The 24694-nt window shown below is 46.4% G+C and overlaps 1 protein-coding gene across 1 annotated transcript in view; it reads left to right on the top strand.

The window, feature by feature from the left end:
* The window catches only part of LOC133082259 (dehydrogenase/reductase SDR family member on chromosome X-like), a 188831-nt gene that overhangs the window by 11425 nt on the left and 152712 nt on the right, over positions 1-24694 (top strand). The window contains exon 2 of the mRNA XM_061178786.1: positions 21428-21535. Coding sequence (XP_061034769.1) covers positions 21428-21535 — 108 coding nt within the window. The remainder of the gene's footprint in view (positions 1-21427; positions 21536-24694) is intronic.

Genomic DNA, 24694 nt, shown 5'->3' with positions numbered 1-24694 from the left:
TTGTGGCTCTGGCCAAGGCAGTATTTTATCTTGATGTCACCAGCCTTGAATGTGTTTAGGAAATCAGGTGTCAGAAAGCAGCTTCACCTGCGCCGTCACCTTGAAGGAAAGCGATAGCATCGCTGTCTCCAGACCCTCGGCTCTGCTCTCCGGCTGGAAAAAGAGCCGCAGAGATGCACATCCCACCTCCCGGGCTGTATTTGGCTGCTTTGCATCTGACCCCCCCCTCACATTTCTTAAAATCTTGGCTTTCTGTCACTCATGAAAACTTGTGTTCCTCCAGCCAGCCGCCTCTCTGCGTTTCCCACATTTTTTTCTAAGCCCTGGGGTTGCCGGCGCTCTTCCTGGCTTGTACTTTTTCTTATTTAATACTTTTGAATCGGACGCTTGTTCGAGAAACCCCAGCAGTAAACGGACTCCTAATTTATCTGTCTGACATGTGGGGGTAAGGCTTTGCACTTGCAGGAGAGCCTCCGACCTCGGGGGAGGGTTTTATTTCTGTTTGTTTAAAGAGACTTTTCCAAGCCACGCAGAAGAAATAAGGCCACTGTGCTTTGTTCTGCGGTCTTTGGAAATCACATCAAGGGTGTGATGCATTTCTGGATCTTTTGGCATCAAAATGTGTTTATGTGAATAAAGCTGCGAGCCGGGGAAGCCTGCTATGGGAGTAGGGATTCTGCACGTTCGTTCCTTGGGCTGTCTTTGCACTGGGTGTAGGGAGGAGGGGGAGGATGGTTGTAAAAACCCGAGCCTTTTTGGGTGCTGACCTCAGACCATGTGTATCACTAGGGCATCTGGGTTTTTTCCCATCGACTCCTTTCTCTCCCCATTCCCTTCCTTTCCTTCCTTTTAAGAAAACGAGGTACCCCAGAAACAGACAGAGTGGGAGGTCGGCGTCCCTCGTAGTTTTCTCCTTCTGCATATTATGGGTTCCCTCTGTTCCTGGGGGCATGGGGAGGGGGATTCAAACGTATAATTTTTCTGCACAAGCATTTTGAGTTTAAACGGGCCAGTTTTCAGTCATGATAACCTGACACTTCCAGAGCTTTCTCCGTCGAACGTTAAGTGCAATGTGTCCTTCAGTGTCTTAGATAAAGTATCATCGCTGGCATCCAGAACTTCTCGTAAAAACACAGCCCCTGACCGTTAAGGATGTGTCTTATCTGGGTCGGTCCAGGACTCTGCTTCCTCAAAATGGTGTGTGTTTCATGCTCAGGTCTTGCTGTAAAGTCAGTTTCCTTTCAGAGCCCCGCTCTCATCCCAGCTCGGGGAGGCGGGCGCCGCAGTGTGTGTTTGGAGTGATCCCGGGGTCTCGGCCGCCCTCTGAGCAAGGCCTGACCCGCTGAGAAGACCTGGGGCCCTTCACAGGCTTCTGAAAGCACCGCGGCCCTCGGACAGTTCGTTCTTCTGGTTTCCGGGTGCAGTCTGGACCTATCCCGGACACATAGCTAGAATTCTTTTCCTTGGGAACCTGCAGCCCCGTGTGTCCCCGTCCTATAAATTGTACTGAATTAAGACCCAACGTTGGATGTTTTGCAGCTGTTCTGGCCACCGGGGACTGGGTTTGCAGCTCTGCCTGGAAACACAAGCCCTTCTGTGCCTCGCACGGCTAGCAGACCCACGGCTGGGCCTTCGGGGCCCTCCTTCTGCGTGGCGGGGGCCCTTGGCCACCCTCCTCTGAACTTTGCTGGCTGCGTCCTCTGCAGCCCCGTGCGGGGGGAATACAGCTGCTGCTTGCCTTGGGTGGCTTCAGCATCGCCTCCAGCCCCACCGGCCTCTCCTCCGGCCCTGCTGTGCACAGAGCCGGCCCCATCCTGTCATGCTCACGTCAAGGTCCCGACCGTTCAGGCTCCCCCTTCCTCTCTGCAGACCCGGGTTCCTGACCTGCAGCCCTGGCCTAGACCCGGCCTGTGGGCCAGCCCTGCAGACGCAGGGCCCTCCCGGGCCCTGGGATTTGGGACCTGCGTGGTCTCCGGGTCCCCCCGGCTGCCTGGGCCCATCCCGGCTTCCCAGGCTATGACTCCGAGACTGGGGGCTCCGCGTGGCCTCTTTGCTAGGGTTGTTTCTGCTGGTTTTCTGGGAGCACTCTTAGAATATCTGCTCAGTGGTTTGACCTTTGCCTGAAGCAAGGTTGGGATGCTTTGCCCACCTCTCGTTTTCAGCCCAATTTGTTCACCTTCTCGATTGACCCGAACTCACTCAATTTTTTGGGTGACGTGAGACCAGATGGGATAGGCTTTTAGCAGGTGGCAGATGGCACAAGGCAGGGGCACGTTCCTCAGGGAGTGTTTCCTTAGGGAGACGAGCATCGCTTCCTCTGTTAGAAGGATGGAACCCGGCGGTCTCCGCAGCTGTCCTTGAAAGAGGACTTTTCCTGAGAGATTTTGTCACATGGGGTCGACAGCAAATGCATTTCCCCTCGCACGGTGGGTGTTCTGGGAGGTGGTACTTGATGAGTCTTCTTGAGGCTTTTGCTTCCAGGAGGATCCTGACTGGGTCTTCGTGGAAATGAGGCAGTGATTGGAGGGTAGGTGACATTGGGAAGATCACGTCTCATGCACAGCACCGGGGACGCCAGGATTGCGGTTTATGGGCCAGCGTAGGAGCTGATAATTGTGTCGATGGCCAGTTTGTTACATACATACTAACCTTTGTGATTCCATGCCTGGATGGAGTTGATTCTATTTTTATATATATATAATGTAAATATGTATATAAACATAAGTATATATATTTACATATATAAATATATATACTTTCATACCCTATCTATGTATATCTTCTTTTTTATATTCTGTCAGTCAATTATCTGTCATCTATTATCATTCATCTATGTATTTATTACATATCTATCATCTGTCTACATTTTTATCATCTATGCATGTATTATTTATAATCTATGCATCTATAATCTATAATCTATGCCTTTGTCCATTTTCTATTATCTATCGACCTATTTATTATCTGTATCTATTATCTATATTATCTATGTATTTATCTATGTATCTATGATCAATTTATCATACATCTTTGTATCTATCATCTTTCTATGTATCTATTATTTATCATCTATATACTTATTATTTATTTATCATCTACGTATCTATGTATTTTCTATTACCTATCAATTTGTCATATCTATCTATCTATCTGTCTCTGTTTATCTATCCATCCATCCGTCCATCCTATACCTTTATGGGTAAACTGAAGGTGCGTTGAGCAGCTTTGATTCTCCCTGCAGGAAATTTAATGAGTTAATACATTTCTCCTTAAAGGACAACTGTCATTGGTCAACGTGTCATGGATTTACGCGTTTCCCTGCTCCATGAGACACTCTGGCAGGAACCGTGGGATTCCTACCGTCCACCCTCCTCCCGGAACCTCTGAGGACTCAGCATTTCCAGCTTCTCACCCAGGAGGGCTGGGGGGAGCATCGCCCTGCACTCAGTGCCTGGTCCCCTGGCTCCTAGGCTGGTGTGGCCCTCACCCCTTCACACGCACTTGGCCAGAGAGCTACACCACACCTCTCGGGCCAGGGCAGCTGGCCCCGTAGCGGATGGGCTGAGTGGCCGCAGGCCTGCCCTGGGGGAGGGGGGTGTGGGGTCTCCCCAAGGAGGAGCCCATTCCTGGGCTGTGGGCGGTGAAGCCCACATGGAGGGTCTCCAGGTGGCAGAAGGACATGTGGGAGGTCCAGCCGCTGGGATGCAGTGACCGGGTCACCTCCCTTCCTGCTGGCATCCGGGGTCTCGCGTGCCAGGCCAGGAGGGCCAGTCCTGGGTTTGTGATCAGGTTGGTTCGGGGCTGTCCCGCCGTGTACGGCCTCGTGAAGGAGCGCGGCCCGGGACAGCGGAGGTGGTGCACGCGTAGTGCCCGAGCCAGCGGTGAGCCCTCCTGGGTGGGTGTCTGGCAGGAGGGACACCCCCTGGGAGGGGCTGGTGAGGTCGGGGCGAGGGGCTGGCGGTGGCCTTCCCTGGTCTTGTCCTGACCGCCCCGGCGAAGCGTTGGGAGGGGTTGGGGACGGGGAGGTGGATGAAGGGAGGAGCAGATGCATAGTCGGGGGGGATGGTGGGTGCACGATGCATGTGCAGGAAGGCACGTCCGTACTGCTGGCAGCGCAGGGGGAGACCGAGCAGGGAGCCCCCAGCCCTGCCTTTCCTCCTCCGCCTCCGACCTTCTCGTGTGGACACCTCCGGGTGAGGTGGCGGGAGCATGTTACAGACTGAGTCTTGGTATCCCCCCCGAGTTCATATGTGGAAGCCCTGACCCCCGAGGGGATGGTGTTAGGCAGTGGGGTCTTTGGGAGGTGATTAGGGTTAGATAAGGCCATGAGGGTGGGGTCCCCGTGATGGGATTAGTGTCCTTATAGGAAGAGGAGGAGACCAGAGCTCTCTCTCCACCACGTGAGGACATGGCAGGTATGCAGCTGTACAAACCAGGAGGAGAGCCTCGCTGGGAACTAATCTGCCTTCGCCGTGGTCTCGGACTAACAGCCTCCACGACTGTGAGAAGCATGTGTCTGTTGTTTAAACCACCTTGTCTGTGCTACTTTGTTACAGCAGCTAGTATTAGTCAGGGCTCTCCAGGGAGATGGAACCAACAGGATATATCTAATATCTATGTAGATGGATAGATAGTTGATAGATAATAGCTAGATGATAGATAGATAATAGCTAGCTAGCTAGATGATAGATATGTAGATGATAGCCATATGATAGGTAGATAGATGATATAGATAAATGTAGATATTGGTTCTGTTTCTTTGCAGACCCCTGTGTAATACATTTATCTGTATCTTTATCTCTGTATCGGTATGTATATATTGATTGATTGATTGGAATTGACCTACACAGTTCGGGAGATCAAGAAATGCCACCGTCTGCCATCTGGAGCCCCAGGAAAGCTGGTGGTGTGTTCAGTCCAAGTCCAGAGGCCTGAGAACCAGGCACACAGATGTCCAAGGGCAGGAGGAGATGGACATCCCCGCTCAAGGACAGAGAGAGAGAGAATTCTCCCTCTGCCTTTCTGTTCTATTCAAGTGTCAACTGATTAGACGGGGCCCACCCTCCCTGGGGAGAGCCATCTGCTTTCCTGCAGCCACCTGTTCAAATGCTCATGTCACCCAGAAACACCCTCCCAGACACATGCAGAGATCACGGTGCCCAGCTCTCTGAGCTCCTGGTGGCCCAGCCAACTTGATGCATACCATTACTCATCATGCAGCCCGAGCTGGCAGGTAGAGCAGCTGAGTGCCACAGGGCGTGACCAGGGCTGCAGGCCTTAGCAGGCACAGCTCTTGGGTCCAGCCGACTCTCTCGCCCACGTGCTCAGGGGCGGCTGGGGGCCTCTTCAAACTACCTGTGACCTCACCCAGCCCGCAGAGGGGATGGGGCTTATAGTCACACGTAAAAGACTCCTGCTTAGAAAGGCCTCTGTTGGGTCCCCGTGGAGGCTGTTTTCTCTCCCCCTTTCCGCATTTATTCCTATCATCCCTGGGGCTTCTCCCCACATGGCTCTTTCCTCTGGTGTTGGCCCTTCTAGCATAACCATTTTTATTTTTTAAAAAAATTTTATTGTTTATTTATTTTTAAAATTTTGGCCACGCTCCGCGGCTTGCAGGATCTTAGTTCCCCGACCAGGGATGGAACCCGTGCCCCCTGCAGTGGAAGCGCGGAGCCCTAACCACTGGACCGCCCGGGCAGTCCCATGGACCTCTTGGATTTCTCTATTTGGAGGGAGTTGCCACAGGGTTTAGTGGTGACCGCCGCAGGAGGGAAGGTTTAGGATCCACGCGAGGCGACATCACGAGGCTGAAGAGCCGCGGGGCCCCTCAGCTGCCCCCAGCTCTTTCTGTCCCCCTGCTGTTGGTGGAAGCAGCCATGCTTGGTGGCTGACACCTGCACTCGTTTCTCAAGCTGTGGAAACATGCCAGCACGAGAGGCGGCCGTCAGGTCCTCCTGCCACAAGGATGAGCCATCATCCAGGCGATGGTGCCGTGCTGGCTTGAGCTGGTGCTTTTTCCGCGCTTCTCTGGTCCGGCTGGCTGGGTCCCTGCTTCCAGACGACGCCCATCGGAAGCTCGTTAGGGCTCTCGGTTGCCTGAAAACTCATACTTTGTGCTGGCTAATTTTATGTCAATGTGGCTGGGCTGTGGACCCAGCTTTGTGGTCAAACGCTGGTCTAGAGGTTGCTGGGAAGATATTTTTTAAGATGAGAGGAACGTTGGGACTTCCCTGGTGGTCTAGTGGTTAGGACTCTGTGCTTCCACTTCAGGGGGCACGGGTTCGATCCCTGGTTGGGGAACTAAGATCCCGCATGCCCCGTGGCATGGCTAAAAAAAAAAAAAAAAAAAGATGAGATAAACATTGAAATCATGCAGCAACATGGATGGACCTAGAGATGATCATACTGAGTGAAGTAAGTCAGAGAAAGACAAATATATAATATCACTTATATGTGGAATCTAAAATATGATACAGATGAACTTCTGTACAAAACAGAAACAGACTCACAGACATAGAAAACAAACTTATGGTTACCAAAGGGGAAAGGGATAACTAAGGAGTTTGGGATTAACAGATGTACACCACTCTATATAAAATAAACAACAAGGATTTACTGTAGAGCACAGGGAACTATATTCAATACCTTGTAAAAACCTATAATGGAAAAGAATCTGAAAAAAATATATCACTGAATCACTCTGCTGTCCACCGGAAACCAGCACCCCATTGTAAATCAACTACAATTAAAAAAAAATTGACACCAGGAGACTTTGACATAACCAGATTGTACTTCACAATGTGGGTGGGCCTTGTCCAATCAGTTGAAGACCTTAGGAGAAAAAAAAGACTGAGGTTCCTCAAGGAAGAGGGAATTCTGCCTCCAGATGGTCGTGTGGCTCAACCTGTAACCTCAGCTCTCCCTAGGTCTCCAGCCTGCTGGTCTACCCTGCAGATTTTGGGGTACCCCCTCTTCACATCTATGGTTGAATGAACCAATTCCTTCAAATAATGTCTCTCTCTCTTTCTGTCTCCCTCTGTCTTTCTCTCTGTGTTTCCTGTTTGTCCATTTATCTGGAGAGACCCATAACTAAACATACTTTATGTCCATAGATGGCACTACAAGAAAGCCAGTTAGGGTTGGGGGTCCAAGGAATACAGGAGCCAAGCCCCTCCCAGTCATGAGAGGACCTGTCAAAAAAAAATTTCATTTCCTCATACTGACGGACTTAATTGCCAAGCATCTTCCTCTCGTGTAAAACACCCAAGCTTTGGTCACCCCACTCACTGTCAATTTTAAACATTTCCTTGTCATTGAATTCTACTTCTCAGATGCCAATTTTTTTTTTGTAATTAAGCAAATGTAGTTTTAATAAACCCTTCTTAAAGAAACTGTAAGTCTTAATTCTGCATAATTGATAGTTGAACAGAGAAAATATTTAACTCTGTAGTTTAGATTAAAACGATATTGGCAATTATTGTTACAAAATAAAATGGTAATATAATAAAGCTGTCAATATGAAAATTACATTAGTAACCAAAGCTGTCAGGAAAAATGAAATAGAATAAGAAATTCATGTAAGTATTCCAATTTCATCATTCTTTAAAGATAAAAATTTAAAATGTCACATTAATTTAATAATACAAGTAATAGATACGTAAACAATTATCAAGGTATTGAACTAAACCCTAAGCCAACATGATACTGAGGCCTGCTATCTGCTATCATTAGTCTTCCTTTTTTCATTCTTTGAAAACTTTCTTGAATTTTTCATTTATTTTTTAAAAAATTAATTTTTTAAATTGAAGTATTGTTGATTTACAATGTGGTGTTAGTTTCAGGTGTACAGCAAAGTGATTCAGTTTTATATTCAGTTTTATATATATATATATATATATATTCTTTTTCAGATTCTTTTCCCATATAGGTAATTATGAAATACTGAGTATAGTTCCCTGTACTATTCAGTAAATCCTTGTTGGACAAAGAAGATGTGGTACATATATACAATGGAATATTACTCAGCCATAAAAAAGAATGAAATAATGCCATTTGCAGCAACATGGATGGACCTAGATATTTTCATACTAAGTGAAGTTAGACAAAGACAAATATCATGTGATATCACTTGCATGTGGAATCTAAAATAATGATACAGATGAACTTATTTGCAAAACAGAAATAGTCACAGACAGAGAAAAATTTATGGTTGCCAAAGGGGAAGAGGGGGAGGGGTAAATTAGACTGGGATTAACATATATACACTACTATATACGAAATAGACGAACATCAGAGGCCATTATTAGTGGACATGCTTTTTTTTTTAGCTATGAACATTTAATTTATTTCCCTATAATGTTAATACTCTTTAACCATCATCCTACATCACATACAACTTTGTATCCTGTTTTTTTTTTTTTTTTTTTTTTTTTCTGTGGTCTATTGAAAACCAAGTATAAGTGACTGCAAAATACTTGCCTCTGTTTTTTTGGTCACTTGCGTAAGTTTCTAAAGAGTGTTTATCATGTAAAGCGTGATCGCTTTACAGGTGATTCCCTCTTAGTTATGCATACCCCCTTAATATCACATTTCTTTTCTTCCCCAACTTTATTGAGGCAAATTGACCTGTAACATTGTGGATGCTTCGTGATGGACGTGCTTAAATAGAATTGTGCAAAGCTCAGGGCATGCTCCGAAGGTGCTGGTGTTTAGTTCTGCCCTGAAGAATCCAGGCACTTTTTCATGCGTCTTTACTGGGATCCATGGGTGTCCCCAGACTCTGATGTGTTGGGATAATTTCTGGGGAGCGCCTGTTTTCCTACCAGCCCTGGGCAGCCCCGGAGTCCTGGGTGGTGGCTTCTGAGGCCGCCCCATCACTAATTTGTTTGTTTGTTTTTGGCCACACGTTGCAGCACGCGGGGTTCTAGTTCCCCGACCAGGGATGGAACCCGTGCCCTCTGCCTTGGAAGCGCGGAGTCTTACCCACGGGACCGCTGGGGAAGTCTGAACGCATCACTAATATTGACCCCCCAGCACTTGTGTCGAGGCTGATGCCTGGGCCTGGCTTCTCGGAGTTATGTCCTGGGTCGGCTGTGGTTTTTCTCAGACATTCTCATCTTCTCCACGTCCATTCTTATCTTCTCCACGTCCATTCTTTGGCAACTGACAGCTGGTGCTGTCGATTTTGGGTCTCCCACCTCCAGCCCACATGAGCCCCCTTCTCACGGCGGAATTCCCGGGACCTCTACACACCCACGCCTCCCCCGTTGTCCGTGATTCAGCGTGGTCTTCACCCAGGTTGAGCAGCTTTATTGAGATTTAATCCACCATTAAATCATACAATTCAGTACAGTTTTCAGTGGACCTGCCTCCTGGTGCTTGGGCTTATGGCTTATGCCACCCACCGCCGAAAGCCTGAACTGCTGCTCTCTTGAGAGATCTGGACGGCATGACATGTGCATGGCCTCCCTGGACGCAGCATCACTTATTGTGACACAGTATCATTCCTCACGCCATTGCTCATAGGACTAAGTCACTTTTTTTAAAATAAATTTATTTTATTTATTTATTTTTGGCTGCGTTGGGTCTTCATTGCTGCGTGCAGGCTTTCTCTAGTTGCGGCGAGCGGGGGCTACTCTTCGTTGTGGTGCGTGGGCTTCTCATTGTGGTGGCTTCTCTTGTTGCGGAGCACGGGCTCTAGGGCGCAGGCTTCACTAGTTGTGGCACGTGGGCTCAGTAGTTGTGGCGCACGGGCTTAGTGGCTCCGCGGCATGTGGGATCTTCCCGGACCAGGGCTCGAACCCGTGTTCCCTGCATTGGCAGGCGGATTCTTAACCACTGCGCCACCAGGGAAGTCCCCTAAGTAACTTTTTAATGTAGGGTCTGGATGTCTTTCTAGATTGTTTCCTTTTCTGCCAATCTCACTTTAGGATTGATACATAGAGGATATGATGTATTCATATACTAAGCTTTCCCATCTCTGCCCCCCCTCGCCTCTCCAGTCTTAATGCTTCTAGATCATTCTATCCCTGGGATGAATGGCCATCCTGTTCCTCTTCCCTGGTCACCAAACGGGGCACAGTGTCCCGTGAGGCTGGTACGGTGTCCAAAGGGCCTGATGGTGGCTTTGTCTGGAAAGGTTGCTTCCCATCATCTGTCTGTCAGGCAGGTCTCACTAGTGAGACTTTTAAGCTTCTTAATTATCGTGGTTTATCGACACAGCCATTCTTAAGGACCTACGTGATGCTGCGTGTCAGGAAAACGTATTCCTGGGGCCAGTTGACTTGGAGGTTCAGCTACACGTCATTTTAACATTATTCTGTCAATTTTGAGGTCTCTGAGACACATGCACACACATGCCTAAGATGGTAGGAGGTCCATGAAAGGGTGGCTTATGTATGTCCTTCTTCGTTTGTGAGAAGAATACCAGAATTTCCAAGTCCCCGCCCATCCCCCATTATTCATGATTCAGCAAGGTGTTTCCCCCATTTTAAGCTGAGAAATAATTCACCATACAATACACCCAGTAAATGGCGCAATTCAGTGATTTTTAGTATATTTGCAGAGTTGTACAAACACCATTGCTATGTCATTTTAGAACATTTAAAAAATCACCTCCCAAGGGAATCCCTGTACCTGTTACCTGTCACTCCCCACTCCTGTTTCCCCCCAGGTCCTCCATCTCCATGTGTTTGCCTATTTGAGTATTTCATATAAATTGAATCATGGCATATATGCTCTTTTTTGGGTCTGGCATCTCTCACTGAGCATCATGTGTTAAACGTCCATGGACACTTGTGTTGTTCCCACTTTTCTGGTTACTGGGAATCATGGTGCTGTGAGCATTCATCACACGTATTTGAGTGGTTATGTGTTTTCATTTCTCCTGGATAGATTGATACCTAGGAGTGGCATAGCTGGGCTATTGTATCTCCATGTTTAACCGTTTGAAGAATCGCCAGGCTCTTTTCCAAAGTGGTTCCTGCAATTTACATCCCCACCAACAGTGGAGGAGGGTTCCGATTTCTCTACATCCTTACCAACTTTGTTATTTTCTGTTTCTTTCTTTCTTTCTTCTTTTAAATGGGTTTTTTTTTTTATTGTGGTAAAAGTCACATAATATAAAACATACTGCGTGGCTTTGATGTATGTTTCGCTAATGCTCTCTTCAAAGAGGTATGTTGTTATTTCCCAGTACAGCACAGGAGCAAATATTTAAGGAGCGAGGAAATGAATTGACCACCCACGTGCTCTTGGAAAGATTCAAGGTGGCTTACACGTGTCTGCGGAAGATAGGAAACACAGAACAGAGACCAAAGTCCAGAAACCTGGTAGATGAGGGACGAGGTAGTGTTGCTGCTAGCCTGGGCTTAGCAAACCCCTGTACCTGGTGTCCACTCTGTCTCGTGACAGCGGGCAGTCCTGGCTGGGGGTCCAGCTCTCAGTATTTGATAAAAGGACCAGGCACGGGGTCATCCCCAATTCAAAAGGGAGCCAGAAAGCTCGGGTCATTTCAAAACAACTGGACAGGGGCCAAGAAGACAGAGTTTTTTGTTTTGCTTTTTAGTTTAGTTTTTTTTCTCTTTTAAGAAGGCTATATTACATGGCATTAGTTTAAACTTTTTCAAAAAAGTTCCTGGGAATTCCCTGGTGGTCCAGTGGTTAGGACTCGGCGCTCTCACTGCTGAGGGCCTGGGTTCAGTCCCTGGTCGGGGAACTAGGATCCCACAAGACGTGTGGCATGGCCAAAAAAAAAAACAGTTCCTACTTTGAGATAATTGTAGATTCATGTGCAGTTGTGAGGAATAAAATGCAGCAACACTTTACTTGTTTTTCTCCCAGGGCTACCCGCTTGCAACATGGCCGTACCACATCCCGGCCTAGATGTTGACTTGGGTGCGATGCAATGCTTTTATTCAGATTTCCCTGTTCTAACTTGTATTCGCTTGTGTATGTGCGTCTGTGCGATCCTGTTGCACGTGTGGCTTTGAGAATCCACCATCACGGTCAAGACACAGGGCAGTTCTGTGACCCCCAAGGATCCCTGGCGTCGCCCATCTCCTTCCCACACCAACCCCCCACCCCGTCCTTCACCCCTGGCAGCCACTAATCTGTTCTCTATAATTCTGTCATTTCAAGACTGTCATAGAAATGGAGGCATACACAATGGGACCCTTTTGAAATGGCTCTTTTTCTCCCCACTCGGCATAATTCCCCAGAGATCCACCCACCTTGTTGCCAGAACAATATGCCTTTCTTTTGAATAACACCTGTAAAATGACAGTCACACTAAAGATCTTTCTTTTACGAACAAGGCTGCAGTGAATATTTTCGTTCCTGTGTCTCTGCAGACCTGTGGGAGTATGTCTGTGGCATTAAATTCTTAGAAGTAGAATTGCTACATAGGGTACATGCACTTCCACTTTAGACCCCCTCCAACTCACCTCCTAAAAGATACAGTCTCGGTGGAAAATTGACTAAATGTGCAAACAGGTTCATTTTTCTGGGGCGTTGCCATCCTGGATGGGACCCCACTGTTCTGATTGATGAAACCTACTAACTTCCTTTCCTTTATTTTCTTTAAGGAGGAGTGAGTCCCAACATCCTGTTACATATCTGTATTTTATTCAGTATCGGTGAATTCCTTGTTTATTTCCTTTTTCTCTTTTTTGGGAGGGTACAAGTTCGGGTGCCTGACGTCAGAGTTTGGAGCAGAGAAAGGTTTATGGCAGGGTCCTGCAAGGAGACCGTGGCTTGTGCCCCCAAACCCCCGAACTCCCCGAAGGGTTTCAGCAAAGCATTTTTAATGGCAAGGTGAGGGAAGGGTGTGGTTGGTTATTGCAGACTTCTTGGTGCAGGAATCCTTTGTCCACGTAAGTCAGGTCACAGTGTTCCTTTTAACTTCCAACAAAACCAATGTTATTCTCTGTTGTGCAACTTTTTCTGTCTCTATGAATGGAAAGGCGTTACACCCTTAGAGGTCAGAGCCTTGAGAAAGGGCTATCCTGTATATTTCAGGCTATGGGCAACATTCTGAACTCAAAGCAAAAGAATACAAAGGTTAAAGTAAAAGAAACAGACCTAATGTGGAGTCAGATATGTTCTTCTCCGTTACCCTTGGAGCTGTCTCTAATGTGCCGTGAGCTCGGTATACAGAGAGCTGTCGTTTTGCCATTTTTCCCAAGCGCTGGCCATCACCGAGGCATGAGGTCAGCACTCCAAGTTAGACGCTTTAAACAGAACCGCAAGCGGAGAGCATTCTAAACATAGTCTGGAAGGGGCCTCTCTCCCCGCACCCTGCAAACATCCTGCCATTTGCCAAGATCTCAGTTGCCTTTCTTCTTGCAGAGCGTGGTGATCCAGAAACAAATCCAGGGGCGAGTAGCTTCATGCTGCAGCGTTGGACCCAGAGGCTGCAGAGCTGAGTGGCTTTGGGAGGAAAGGCGCAGGCGAGAGCCTTGTCATGGGGCGGCTTGTAGATACCCATCTGGGACGGGGCAGCTGGCAACACGGGTCCCGGTCACCACACGGGTCCCAGGCCCGGCTGGTGCGCTTGGGATCAGCTTACATCCAGAATTGACGGGGCACTTTCTCTGGCATCTGTCGGACAGGAGCTGACAGGTCGGAGTTGTTGTTGAACCCAGGATCAAAGACGTGCACGGTGTGGAGAAGAGAGGGTGACAGTGGAGGTCATTGACAGGGATCCCGTGGATCTGTTTGCAGCTAGGTTTCCGGGGGAAGCGTGGAAGGAATGTGCATTGCAGCTGACCCGTGTCGGGGAGATAAGGGGGGCAGAGAGGGCCCGGTCACCTGCCATTCTAGGGAGCTCCCTCCATCCAGGCTGGTGTGTCCTCGCGTGGATGTACGTGTGTGTGCGCGTGTACGCCCCTGGTTAGGGTTTGAATCACGCCTCCTCCCCCAAAAGACATACGTTGGAGTCCCCCCCGCCCCATCCTGTAACCTTATTTGGCAATAGGGTCTCTGCAGATGAGCAAGTTCAGGTGAGGTCACTTGGGTGAGTCCTCACCCAACAGGGCTGGGGGCCTAGTAAAAAGGGGAGATGTGGACACAGATGCTGAGAAGGAGGGCCCTGTGAGCACACAGAGAAGACGGCCATCTACACGCCAAGGAGAGGGGCCTGGGGCAGACGTTCCATAAGGCTGACAAAATGAGGAAGTGTGCTCTGCAGAGACCACCCAGGATGTGCCTAGACAGTTGTTGGCTGAAACATCCCCCATCTCAGCAGAAACGCCGTCAGCTTGGGTGGAAGATAAAGAACGCACATGCTTGTAGCATAAGCGTATCCCGGATAGTGCATGGGCTACGCTTACACCAAAAATTGCTCATTGCTTGTCGTAAATTCTATCTCTATCTCTATCTGTTTAACTATATATGTATCTATGTATCTACCATCTACCTACCTGAACTATCCATTTATCTATTCTCAGTCTGTTTATATCCATCTGTTATCTGTCATTTATCTGTCATCTATCAATCTGTCATCTATGTATGTATGTATCCAACCATCTTTATCTATCTACGTATCGATCTATGTATCTTTCTATCATCTTTCAAGCTATCATCTATATCATCTTTCAAGTTATTCTCTATCTGTCTGTCTCTTGATACCTATCTATCTATCTATCATCTATTTATGTATCTATCTATGGAGAGATTCATTTTAAGGAATTGGCTCATGTAATTATGGGGTCTAGCAGGTCCCAAATCTTCAGAGTGGGCCAGCAGGCTGGAAACCCACGGAAGACTTGCAGTTTGAGTCTAAAGGCCGTCAGGAAGCAGAATTCCCTCCTCCTTGGGGGATCTCAGTCTTGGTTCTATTGAGGCCGTCAATGGATTAGACGAGACCCACCCACACCAGAGAGGCCAACCTGCTTTCCTCAAAGCCCCTTGATTTAAATGTTCATCTCATCCAATAAAACACTGTCATGGAAACACCCAGAATAATGTCTGACCACATATCTGGACCCCGTGGCCCAGCCAGTTCGACACGTAAAATTATCCCAGGAGCTGTGATGGCCATGCAACCAGGGAACATCTGTGATAGGATTCTTCTCTCAGCCGAAGCCAGAGGGAGACGCAGCTCCCATACCGGGCAGGGCACTGGGATTCGACAGCCTGACACTTGGACTGTTTCGGGGTGGGCGTGTCAGCTCCTTGCTTTGGAAGTCAGCTCTCCGGGAAGGGCGGGGACTGGCCCACGTCTGGCCTGGGTGCCCAGCATCAGGGCGGCGGTCTCGTTCTCAGCACACGTTAGAGGAATGATTCCCTTGACCTCACGTCCAGTGCCTTTCGCCCGGCCATTCCTCCGCCCACCCTCCCTGGGGAGCTCCTGCCCATTTCCTCCTTGGCCGCCTGTCCTCCCACGGCTGGTTGAACCACGTGGACCCGTCCGCCATCCCAGGGTGCAGGTGACGCAGATGCAGAGACTAGCCTCTGGGGTCTGGGAGGGGCAGCCTCTCTCCTGGGCATCTCTCGCTTCTTCTGGCCAGTGCCCTGCGCCCGATTCAGAGTCCTCTATGAGTGCTGTCCACCTGCGAGGAGGAAACTGTAGACCTTACTCATGTTGGAGGGGGTTTTAATGCCTTTGCTGGGTTTTCCCGTGGCCACTTCTCAGCAATAGACATGGGGGTAGAGGCGAGATTTTCAGAGGTTGTAGGTGCCGACGGAAGCGTGTCTACATCGGATCTTTTCACTTGACTTTTTTTTTTTTTAAATAAATTTATTTATTTATTTATTATTTATTTTTGGCTGCGTTGGGTCTTTGTTGCCGCGCGCGGGCTTTCTCTAGTTGCGGTGAGCGGGGGCTACTCTTCGTTGGCAGTGTGCGGGCTTCTCATTGCGGTGGCTTCTCTTGTTGCGGAGCACGGGCTCTAGGCATGTGGGCTTCAGTAGTTGTGGCACGTGGGCTCAGTAGTTGTGGCTCGCGGGCTCTAGAGCGCAGGCTCAGTAGTTGTGGTGCACGGGCTTAGCTACTCCACGGCATGTGGGATCTTCCCAGACCAGGGCTCGAACCCGTGTCCCCTGCATTGGCAGGCGGATTCTTAACCACTGTGCCACCAGGGAAGTCCCGACATTTCTTTTTAATGAAGTATTCCATTCCTTTCTGGGTGTGGACCGAGGGGTTTGTTTGGAAGCCTCCTTGACAGGGAAACAGAAACTCTCTCTCTGTTCTTTTCAATTCTGGTGGCAGGGACCAAGAGAATTAAGGACCTTTGTTCTTTATTTTAAAATTTAATTTAATTATTTTTTATTATTTTTTCAAAGTGTAGTTGATTTACTATGTTGTGTTAGTTTCAGGTGTACAGCAAAGTGATTTTATACATATTATATAACATATATAATATTGATACTTGTTATTTATATATATATTCCTTTTCAGATTCTTTTCCCGTATAGGTTATTACAGAATATTGAGTAGAGTTCCCTGTGCTGCCCCGTAGGTCCTTGTTGTTTATCTATTTTCTATATAGTAGTGTGTATATGTTAATCCCAAACTCCTAATTTATCCCTCCCTTTTCCCTTTGGTAACCATAAGTTTGTTTTCTATGTCTGTGAGTCTGTTTCTGCTTTGTAGATAGGTTCATTTGTGCCATATTTTAGATTCCACATATAAGTGATATCATATGGTATTTCTCTTTCCTTTTCTGACTTACTATGATGACCTCTAGTTGCATATATATATGACTATCATTTTTACATAAATAAAATAGAAAATAAAATATGTAAAATATGTAAATATAAATATAAAAGAAATATATTTATAAATATTATAAATATTTATATAATATATAAATATTATATAATTTATAAATCATAAGTAATGTAAATATTATAAATATAAATAATAAATATAAACATATAACTAATAAATATTTGCATAGTATAATATGTAAACATAAATATAAAATATTTACTATTCATAAATATTACTTATATTGACAAATATTTATGTTAAAATAAAAGTATCATTTACTTATTTTCATATTGTCTCTTATTAAATAATACATCCTATTTGCTATTATCTTATTTACTTTTCTTGTTTACTTATTTTACATTATTAAATATTTTTTATGTATTAAATATATTAAACATATTTAAATATATTAAAATAAATATGTAAAATATGTAACATTTAAAATATATAAACATAATTTTACCTAGGATAAGACTATAGCATAGATACTATTTATAAATATCTAAATAGAAACAAACATTTCATTTATATTTATATAAGAATATATTTTACACACATATTTTTATTTCTTTTTCTTTTCCTTAGCAGTGGTGTGAAAAAACTTCTGGGCAGCAAGTGTGTTGCAGGTTGTGAAAGTTTGGGGACCTGTGTTGTAATCTACTTTGTCTTAACTGTTCAGTTTTCCCCGTAACCTCGCTTTGAGATGAAAGTTCAGGCTGCTGATGAGGCTTTGTGGTCGTCCTTTGGTTTTTCTCTTTTTTTTGGCCCTGCCGCGTGGCTCGCGGGATCTCAGCTCCCTGACCAGGGATTGAACCCAGGCCCCTGGCAGTGAGAGCCGCAAGTCCTAACCACTGGACCACCAGGGACTTCCCTGTCCTCTGCCTCTTCTGTGTAACCCTGGGAGCTGTAAGATGCCCCTCCAGCCCAAGACCCCAGCGTGCACCTGTGCTCACCGTACACTGTCGGCGCAGTACAGCCCTCCACACGCATTCAGAACCTGTTGGTCTGCATTTTCAGGAGGGACAGATGGATGCCAGGGGGACAAGAAAAGTTGAGTTGGGTCCTCCCTAAGGCTCCCCGCCCTGCAGCGTGGTGCTGGAACCCTTCTCTGTAAACGCCAGGAGCCTAGGAAAATAGCACTTTTATTAATCCGGCTCACCTGCCCAGGAACTAAACCCACACGCGGTTGGAATCCCTTTAGTAGAATCAAGCCTGGGCATCTGGGAACTTTGTGGGGCACCTGAAGGACTCATTTGGGGTTCCTGTGAATGAAGGACGTGCTCTCTCTGATGGATGCGGTGATGGGAAATATTCTCTGGGCGGGGGCGGGAGGAGGGGTGGTCCTCCCCGCCTTCCGGGGGATACCGGTGCCCCTGCATCCCTCTTGGGGCTTTTCTTTGTAGGGTTGTTCCTTCATGTTCTGGGCAGCAACGCCTTACTGCAGTGGTGGACAACAGGTTGTCCCCACTTATTGGAAGGATTTTCTAACAAGTGGATCAAACCTGACTCCTGGCCAGCAGGTGGAATTATCACCTGAGCTTGGACCGCTCGGGGCTGCTCAGTGTTCCCTGTGTGATGGTGGAGACCCAGGATGGGCTAGGATACCCCATTGTAGGGATGGAGGATGCCCCACTGTATGCACGTATGGCAGGTGGTTTATCCATCCTTCTCTACGGAGAGACAGGTGCTGCCCTGAGGAACCTTGGCTTTACATTGGCAACCGACCTTGTTTCTTCACGGCAGATTCCTAGAAGTGATTTTTCGAGATCAAACGATAGAAGCACATGTAATTGCACTAGATATTACCCAATTTCCCCCGATGGAGATTGTGCTGTTTTGCACTCCTACCCACGCTGTAGGTGAGAGAAATGAGGATGTTGACGTCTTTGAACTTCCGCCAACCTGATGGGTGACATGGTATCTCGCAGTTTTCGTTAACTATTCACATTTCTCTTATTAGGTGTAAACTTGGGCATGTGTTTTTAAGGGCCATTTCAGTATGTTTTTATATCAACAGGTGCTTTTGCCCTTCTTCTCTGTAGAGTTTTTTTTTTTCTTCTTGATTTTTAAGAACTCTTTACATGCTTGGAAAATAGCCCTTTGAATGTGACTTTGCTTATGGTGTTGTTTTCATTTTAATTTTTTGGTAGGATTTTTTTTCTTCTTCTTTTTTTTGGCCACGCCTCGTGGCTTGTGGGATCTTAGTTCCCGAACAGGGATGGAACCCATGCCCCCTGCATTGGGAGCATGGACTCTTAACCACTGGACCGCCAGGCAAGTCCCTATGGTGTTGTTGTTTTTTTTTTTTAAACTGTGTACACTTTTTTTAGGAGTGAAATTGGTCTATTTATTCTTCTCAATATTGAGTTAGAATTAGGAAGGCATTTCCTACTCTGAGGTTGAGAATAAATTTGTCCCTGCCTTGTTCGAATATTTTCATTGTTTAGCTTTTTTCCTCTTGGAGTTCATTTTGATGTGTCCTGGGAGGTATGGATCTCATTTCATCTGTTTTCAAAGGTCTTTTTAGATGTCCCCACACCATTTATTAAAAAGTTTATCTTTTCTAGACAACAAACTGGTGGTTACCAGTGGGGAGAGGGAAGGGGAGAAGGGAGAGATAGGGGTAGGGGATTAAGAGGTACAAACTGCTGTGTATGAAATAAATAAGCTACTGGGACTTCCCTGGTGGTCCAGTGGATAAGACTCCGCACTTCCACTGCAGGGGGCATGGGTTACATCCCTGGTCGGGGAACTAAGATCCCGCATGCCGCGTGGCGCGGTCAAAAAACAAAAAAAAAGAAGAGCTACAAGGATATATTGTACAGCACAGGGAATACAGCGAATATTTAATAATAACTATAAATGCAGTATAACCTTAAGATATTGTGAATCACTATGTTGTACCCCTGAAACTTATAAAATATTGTATAGCAACTCTACTTCAATAAAAAACAAGTAAAAAAATGAAATAAAGGAGACAGGGAAAATACAAAATTCATCTTTGCCACCTTGATCTTATAGTTAAAGCTCCTAGGACTAGCCAGTTCCTACAGATAGCAAATAACTGACCTGTAAACATGCTTCTCAAATACAAACCTACCCATCCAGATCCACACCCCACCCCCTTCTCTAAGGGGCTCCCATACTCTGGGCCACCATCCACCTGCCCTCATCCCCCCCAGGGCAGGCACCAGACAACAAGGACAGTCCCTGCAGCCAGGACCTGATGAAATTATTCACACCAGCCCATCCTAACCCTGCCTCACCTGTTCCTTCCTGCAAAAATCACAGTAAAGGCTCTTGTCTGGTTTCCCCCTTTCCCTTTGCCTCCTGACCGACCCTGGTGCTTCCCCGTGTAACCCTGTGTGGTGTGCTGTGCCCCCTCCTCTTGGGAACTGTGAGTGATCAACCGTCTTTTCAATATTGGTCGTCTCCTGACCCATTGGCCTCACCCCATACTTGAATAATAATAAAACCTACACTTTATCCTTTCTTCCTTCCCTCCCTCCCTCTGTCCCTTCCTCCCTCCCTTCCTTCCTTCCTCCCTCTCTCTTTCTTTCTTCTTTTTTATTTTTACATCACAAAATACCCTTTTTATTTTGGTCACACAATGCACAGTACAATTTTAAAATGGAGTCAAAAAGAGAAGTCTAACGTTTAGTAAAGCATTATTTCATCTTGTATAACAACATGTTATCGACACTTTGGGTAGTTTAAGATTTTATTAGAAACAGTAAAGTTTATTTATTTTATTGGCGTATAGTTGATTTACAACGTGTTTATTTCTGCTGTCCAACCAAGTGATTCTGTTATACATACATATACATTCTTTTCCATATTCTTTTCCATGATGGTTTATCGCAGGAGATTGAATATAGTTCCCTGTGCTCTACAGTAGGACTTGTTGTTTATGCATTCTCTATATAATAGTTTCCATCTACTAACCCCAAACTCCCAGTCCTTCCCTCCCCCAATCCCCACCCCATTGGCAACCACAAGTCTGTTCTCTCTGTGTGTGAGTCAGAAACAGTCAATTTTACACCATCACGTAAACGTATATTCTCATATGTTTGGATACGTGTAGGTTCATGCACAGGTACATGGTTAAAGGAGTCATCATGTTCTCTGTTTTTATAAGGTACTCTGTATTCTCATGCGGTCTCCAGACTTTGTAGAAAACAGTGGGCCGTCCCTCCATAACATGCAATTTCCTAACTACATCTGAGAAAACGCATACAAGTATAAAACCTGCACTTTACAACACAACCAACATGGTCCGAGAGGATTAACCTCTCGGATTAATTAATCATGACGTCATTAATCATGACGTTGCAATGTCATGATTCAGCTCCCAACAGAATCTGAACAGCTTCTGCATTTCGGATTCTGAACCGAAACTCACCCACAGCCGTCAACGATAGACATTATCTGGAGCTTTCTGCAGATCATTTTGGCAGCGTTAATTCCTGCAAAGGTATCATTGGGGACCGAGCAAGGATTTTTCAGGTGGCTTTACCAGGCTGTCCTTATCCAGGGCAACTGCACCGTATTACACTCATGCGTCCCGAGCCTGTAGGAATTCAGAAGAGCAAAACCACAAATATCAAACCACAACTCCCGTTGGCATCATGCCCTCTTTTGCGACTTCATTCTCATCAACGTGTGCTCTGCTTCTAAACCTTTACCTCGGTTTCTTTTTCTTTTCTTCTGCAGTTTTCCCCCTACAACGCGAGCGTGTTGCTATAGTGACCGGCGGGACCGATGGAATTGGATATTCGACAGCGAAGCATCTGGCCAAACTGGGCATGCACGTTATCCTAGGTGATGATTCACTTCTACAACTCCTTGTATCTTAGAGCGAGGGGGAGATACGCAGCTGCTTGCTTCTATGTGTATGGAAATATTGATGTGCTTCCAGATGCAACAAGTACAGAAGGCGTAAGGGTGAATACTCAAAAACTGAAAGACAGGAAATTGTGTTGTGCTTTTTTTGGAGAGGAGTCGAGGTTGTGCTGTGATATGGATCATACATTTTTTTCCCTGTGTGATTCACTGCAGTAAACAACAGTAAATGTGAATTAGTTTGCCAGACCTCTCCTAACAAATCATATGACAAACTGGGTGGATTAAACCACAAACATTTTTCCTGTCCCATTCCTAGAGGCTGGAATCTGAGATCCAGATGTTGGCAGGGCTGGTTCCTCCTGAGGCCTCTCTCCTGGGCGTGTAGACGGCCGTCTTCTCCCGGTGTCCTCCCAGGGTCCTCCCTCTGTGTGTGTCTGTGTCCTGATCTCCTCTTCTTACAAGGACACCAGTCCTATGGGATCAGGGCCCACCCTAGTGGGTGGACCTCATTTTACCTTCATCCCCTCTTTAAAGACCCCATCTCCAAATACAGCCACACTCTGAGGTCCTGGGGGTCAAGGCTTCAACATAAGACGTTGCAATGTCATGATTCAGCTCCCAACAGAATCTGAACAGCTTCTGCATTTCGGATTCTGAACCGAAACTCTCTGTGTTTCCCTTCTTCTTTCTGAAACTTTCTAATGGCTTATTTCGGTCCCTAAATCCTCTTTGAAAATGAAGGGACTTTCTTCTGCTAGGAAAGTGAAGGCGGTTCAAGTGAGCTCATTTTACATTTGTGAGCATTCCCATTCAGTTGGAGGTAGAAGTTTAAATCAGCTGGAAAAAATGATATGGGGAGATGAGCTTTGAAAAAAGGCCGTAATATTTATCATGCTTCTCCCGACATCATCTGGATTCAGTTAATCCCTTTTATGGTGTCTGTGTTTATGAAAATCGTACTGCAGGTCTGGTTTTAGGTGTTAGGGATTGCTTTCACTTCAGACTTTCTAAAATATTAACCATGGCCCTTCATTCATTCATTATCGATTCATTTCTTCCTTTCTCTCGTTTTTCCTCCATCGTGTGTTGAAGGATGATTACAGCTCAGACACAGCACTTGGGGCTGTGGATTTAAACACACGTGCATCTTGCTTCTTTGTGGGTCTGTCCATAAGGTCCATCCACAGCCAGATTCCCCCTTTTCTGGTCCCTGAACACCTTCACATCTAGTGATGCCTCAGTGCACAAACTGAAATCCATCATAGTATCAACCAATTGTATTGAAATGCAGATATAAAAGTATATAAGGAAAAAAATTGCCACATAATTATACACATTACATCTTTATACAACAAATAACATGATCTTCTATGATTTAGTAACCCATCTGATTTGGAGCTATGAGGATCTTTTTTTTTTTTTTTGGTTGCGCCGGGTCTTAGTTGCGGCAGGCAGGCTCCTTTGTTGCAGCAGGTGGGCTCCTTAGTTGTGGCATGCATGTGGGATCTAGTCCCCTGACCGGGGATCGAACCCGGGCCCCCTGCATTGGGAGCGTGGAGTCTTAACCACTGCGCCACCAGGGAAGTCCTGCTATGAGGATCTTAAACCTTATTTCAAGACATCTTCAAGAACTGAACCCTGATAGGAGAATGTGGTTTCTGTTGGTGGCCAAGCCATAGATCCTGTCCATTCTATCCTCTTTGTCTCGTCCACATTCTCTTGGAGGCCGGTCACAGTGATGATGTCCATTCTTCCCCATCGAAACTCACAGATGCCCTGAGCCCCACGTGGGACATCCCCAGGGGTCCAGTGTAGCCCTCTGCTCTTGGAGGGGTGGGGCTTACCTGGGCACACACAGCTCTTCCCTCACGCCCTTACATTTGAACTTTTTTTTGCTTTTGCAAAACCTGACTGCACCATGAAAATTTCTTCCATTTCATGGCCTGTCCCATGTTCCACTCTCTTTTCAAAGACTGCAGTTTCTCATGGTGATTCCCTTTTTCACATAACCATCTTTCTCTCATGTATGATGGGGTCTGTGGAATGGCCCACATTTGTCTTGCTTTGGGAGCAGTAGATCACTTCTTGGTCTGCTTCACTGTTCTTTGTCCCCATTGAAGGGTTCTTTTCATCAGGAATATGGCTAAGTCCCATTCTCTTTTTTCTTTTTTGTGTGTGTGTTTTCTTTTTCTTCCCCCCCCCTTTCAATAAGCCTTTTTTTTAAATTTATTGGAATATAGTTGCTTTACACTGTTGTGTTAGTTTCTGCTGTACAGCAAAGTGAATCAGCTATGCATATACATCTATCCCCTCTTTTTTGGATTCCCTTCCCATTTAGGTCACCAGAGAGCACCGAGTAGAGTTCCCTGTGCTATACAGTAGGTTCTCATTAGTTATCTATTTTATACATAGTAGTGTATATATGTCCATCCCAATCTCTCAATTCATCCCAGCTCCCTGCCTTTCCCCCCTGGTAAGTCCTATTCTCTTGATAGATGTGGACATATTAAAAGTTTCTGAACTTGAAATTACCAACTTTATCACTATCCATAACTCCCCTTAGATGAAGATGGGTTGGTTGCAGACCAGGAGGTCTTGTGGGAGAGGGGATGCATCTGAGGATGTATATCTGGAGCTACTTATCAACTTGAGCACCTCTGTGATCTGTTTGTGTCTCTCTGGGGCCTGAGAATATCAAGGAGGTAGGATGTGGGAGCCCAGGGTGGGAGCAGATCTCAAGACTGCAGGGAGACTGTGAGATAGTGATGGACCCTAACCCCCTGATTTGTTGACTTTCCATGGTGGGTCAGCCTCTGTTGTCTCCTGAGAGACATGACAAGCCTTCCATGTCTTGGATTTCTGCCGATGTTTGGAAGACTTGGTCAAAGTGATGTCAGCTCTTGAGCAGGAGGAGCCATACATCCCCTCTGAGGACCGGCTGGACCTGGGCTAGTGGTGGGAAGATGCTGGTGGAGTAGTCCAGGAGGAACGTTCTCGTCTGAGCAAAGATGGGAGGCTGGCATCCAGTGCTGGGTCTCTCTGCCCCTGTGGTTCCTCCACTGCAGGCATCTTCATCTTCTTAATTCCTAGTGAAACTAGGTGATGTTGGAAGACAGAGAAATAAAAAGAGCCCCA

Source organism: Eubalaena glacialis, chromosome X (assembly GCF_028564815.1).
Source record: "Eubalaena glacialis isolate mEubGla1 chromosome X, mEubGla1.1.hap2.+ XY, whole genome shotgun sequence".
Lineage (NCBI taxonomy): Eukaryota > Metazoa > Chordata > Mammalia > Artiodactyla > Balaenidae > Eubalaena > Eubalaena glacialis.
Note: the sequence above shows the minus strand (reverse complement) of the source record. Positions and strands in the feature narration are given on the sequence as shown.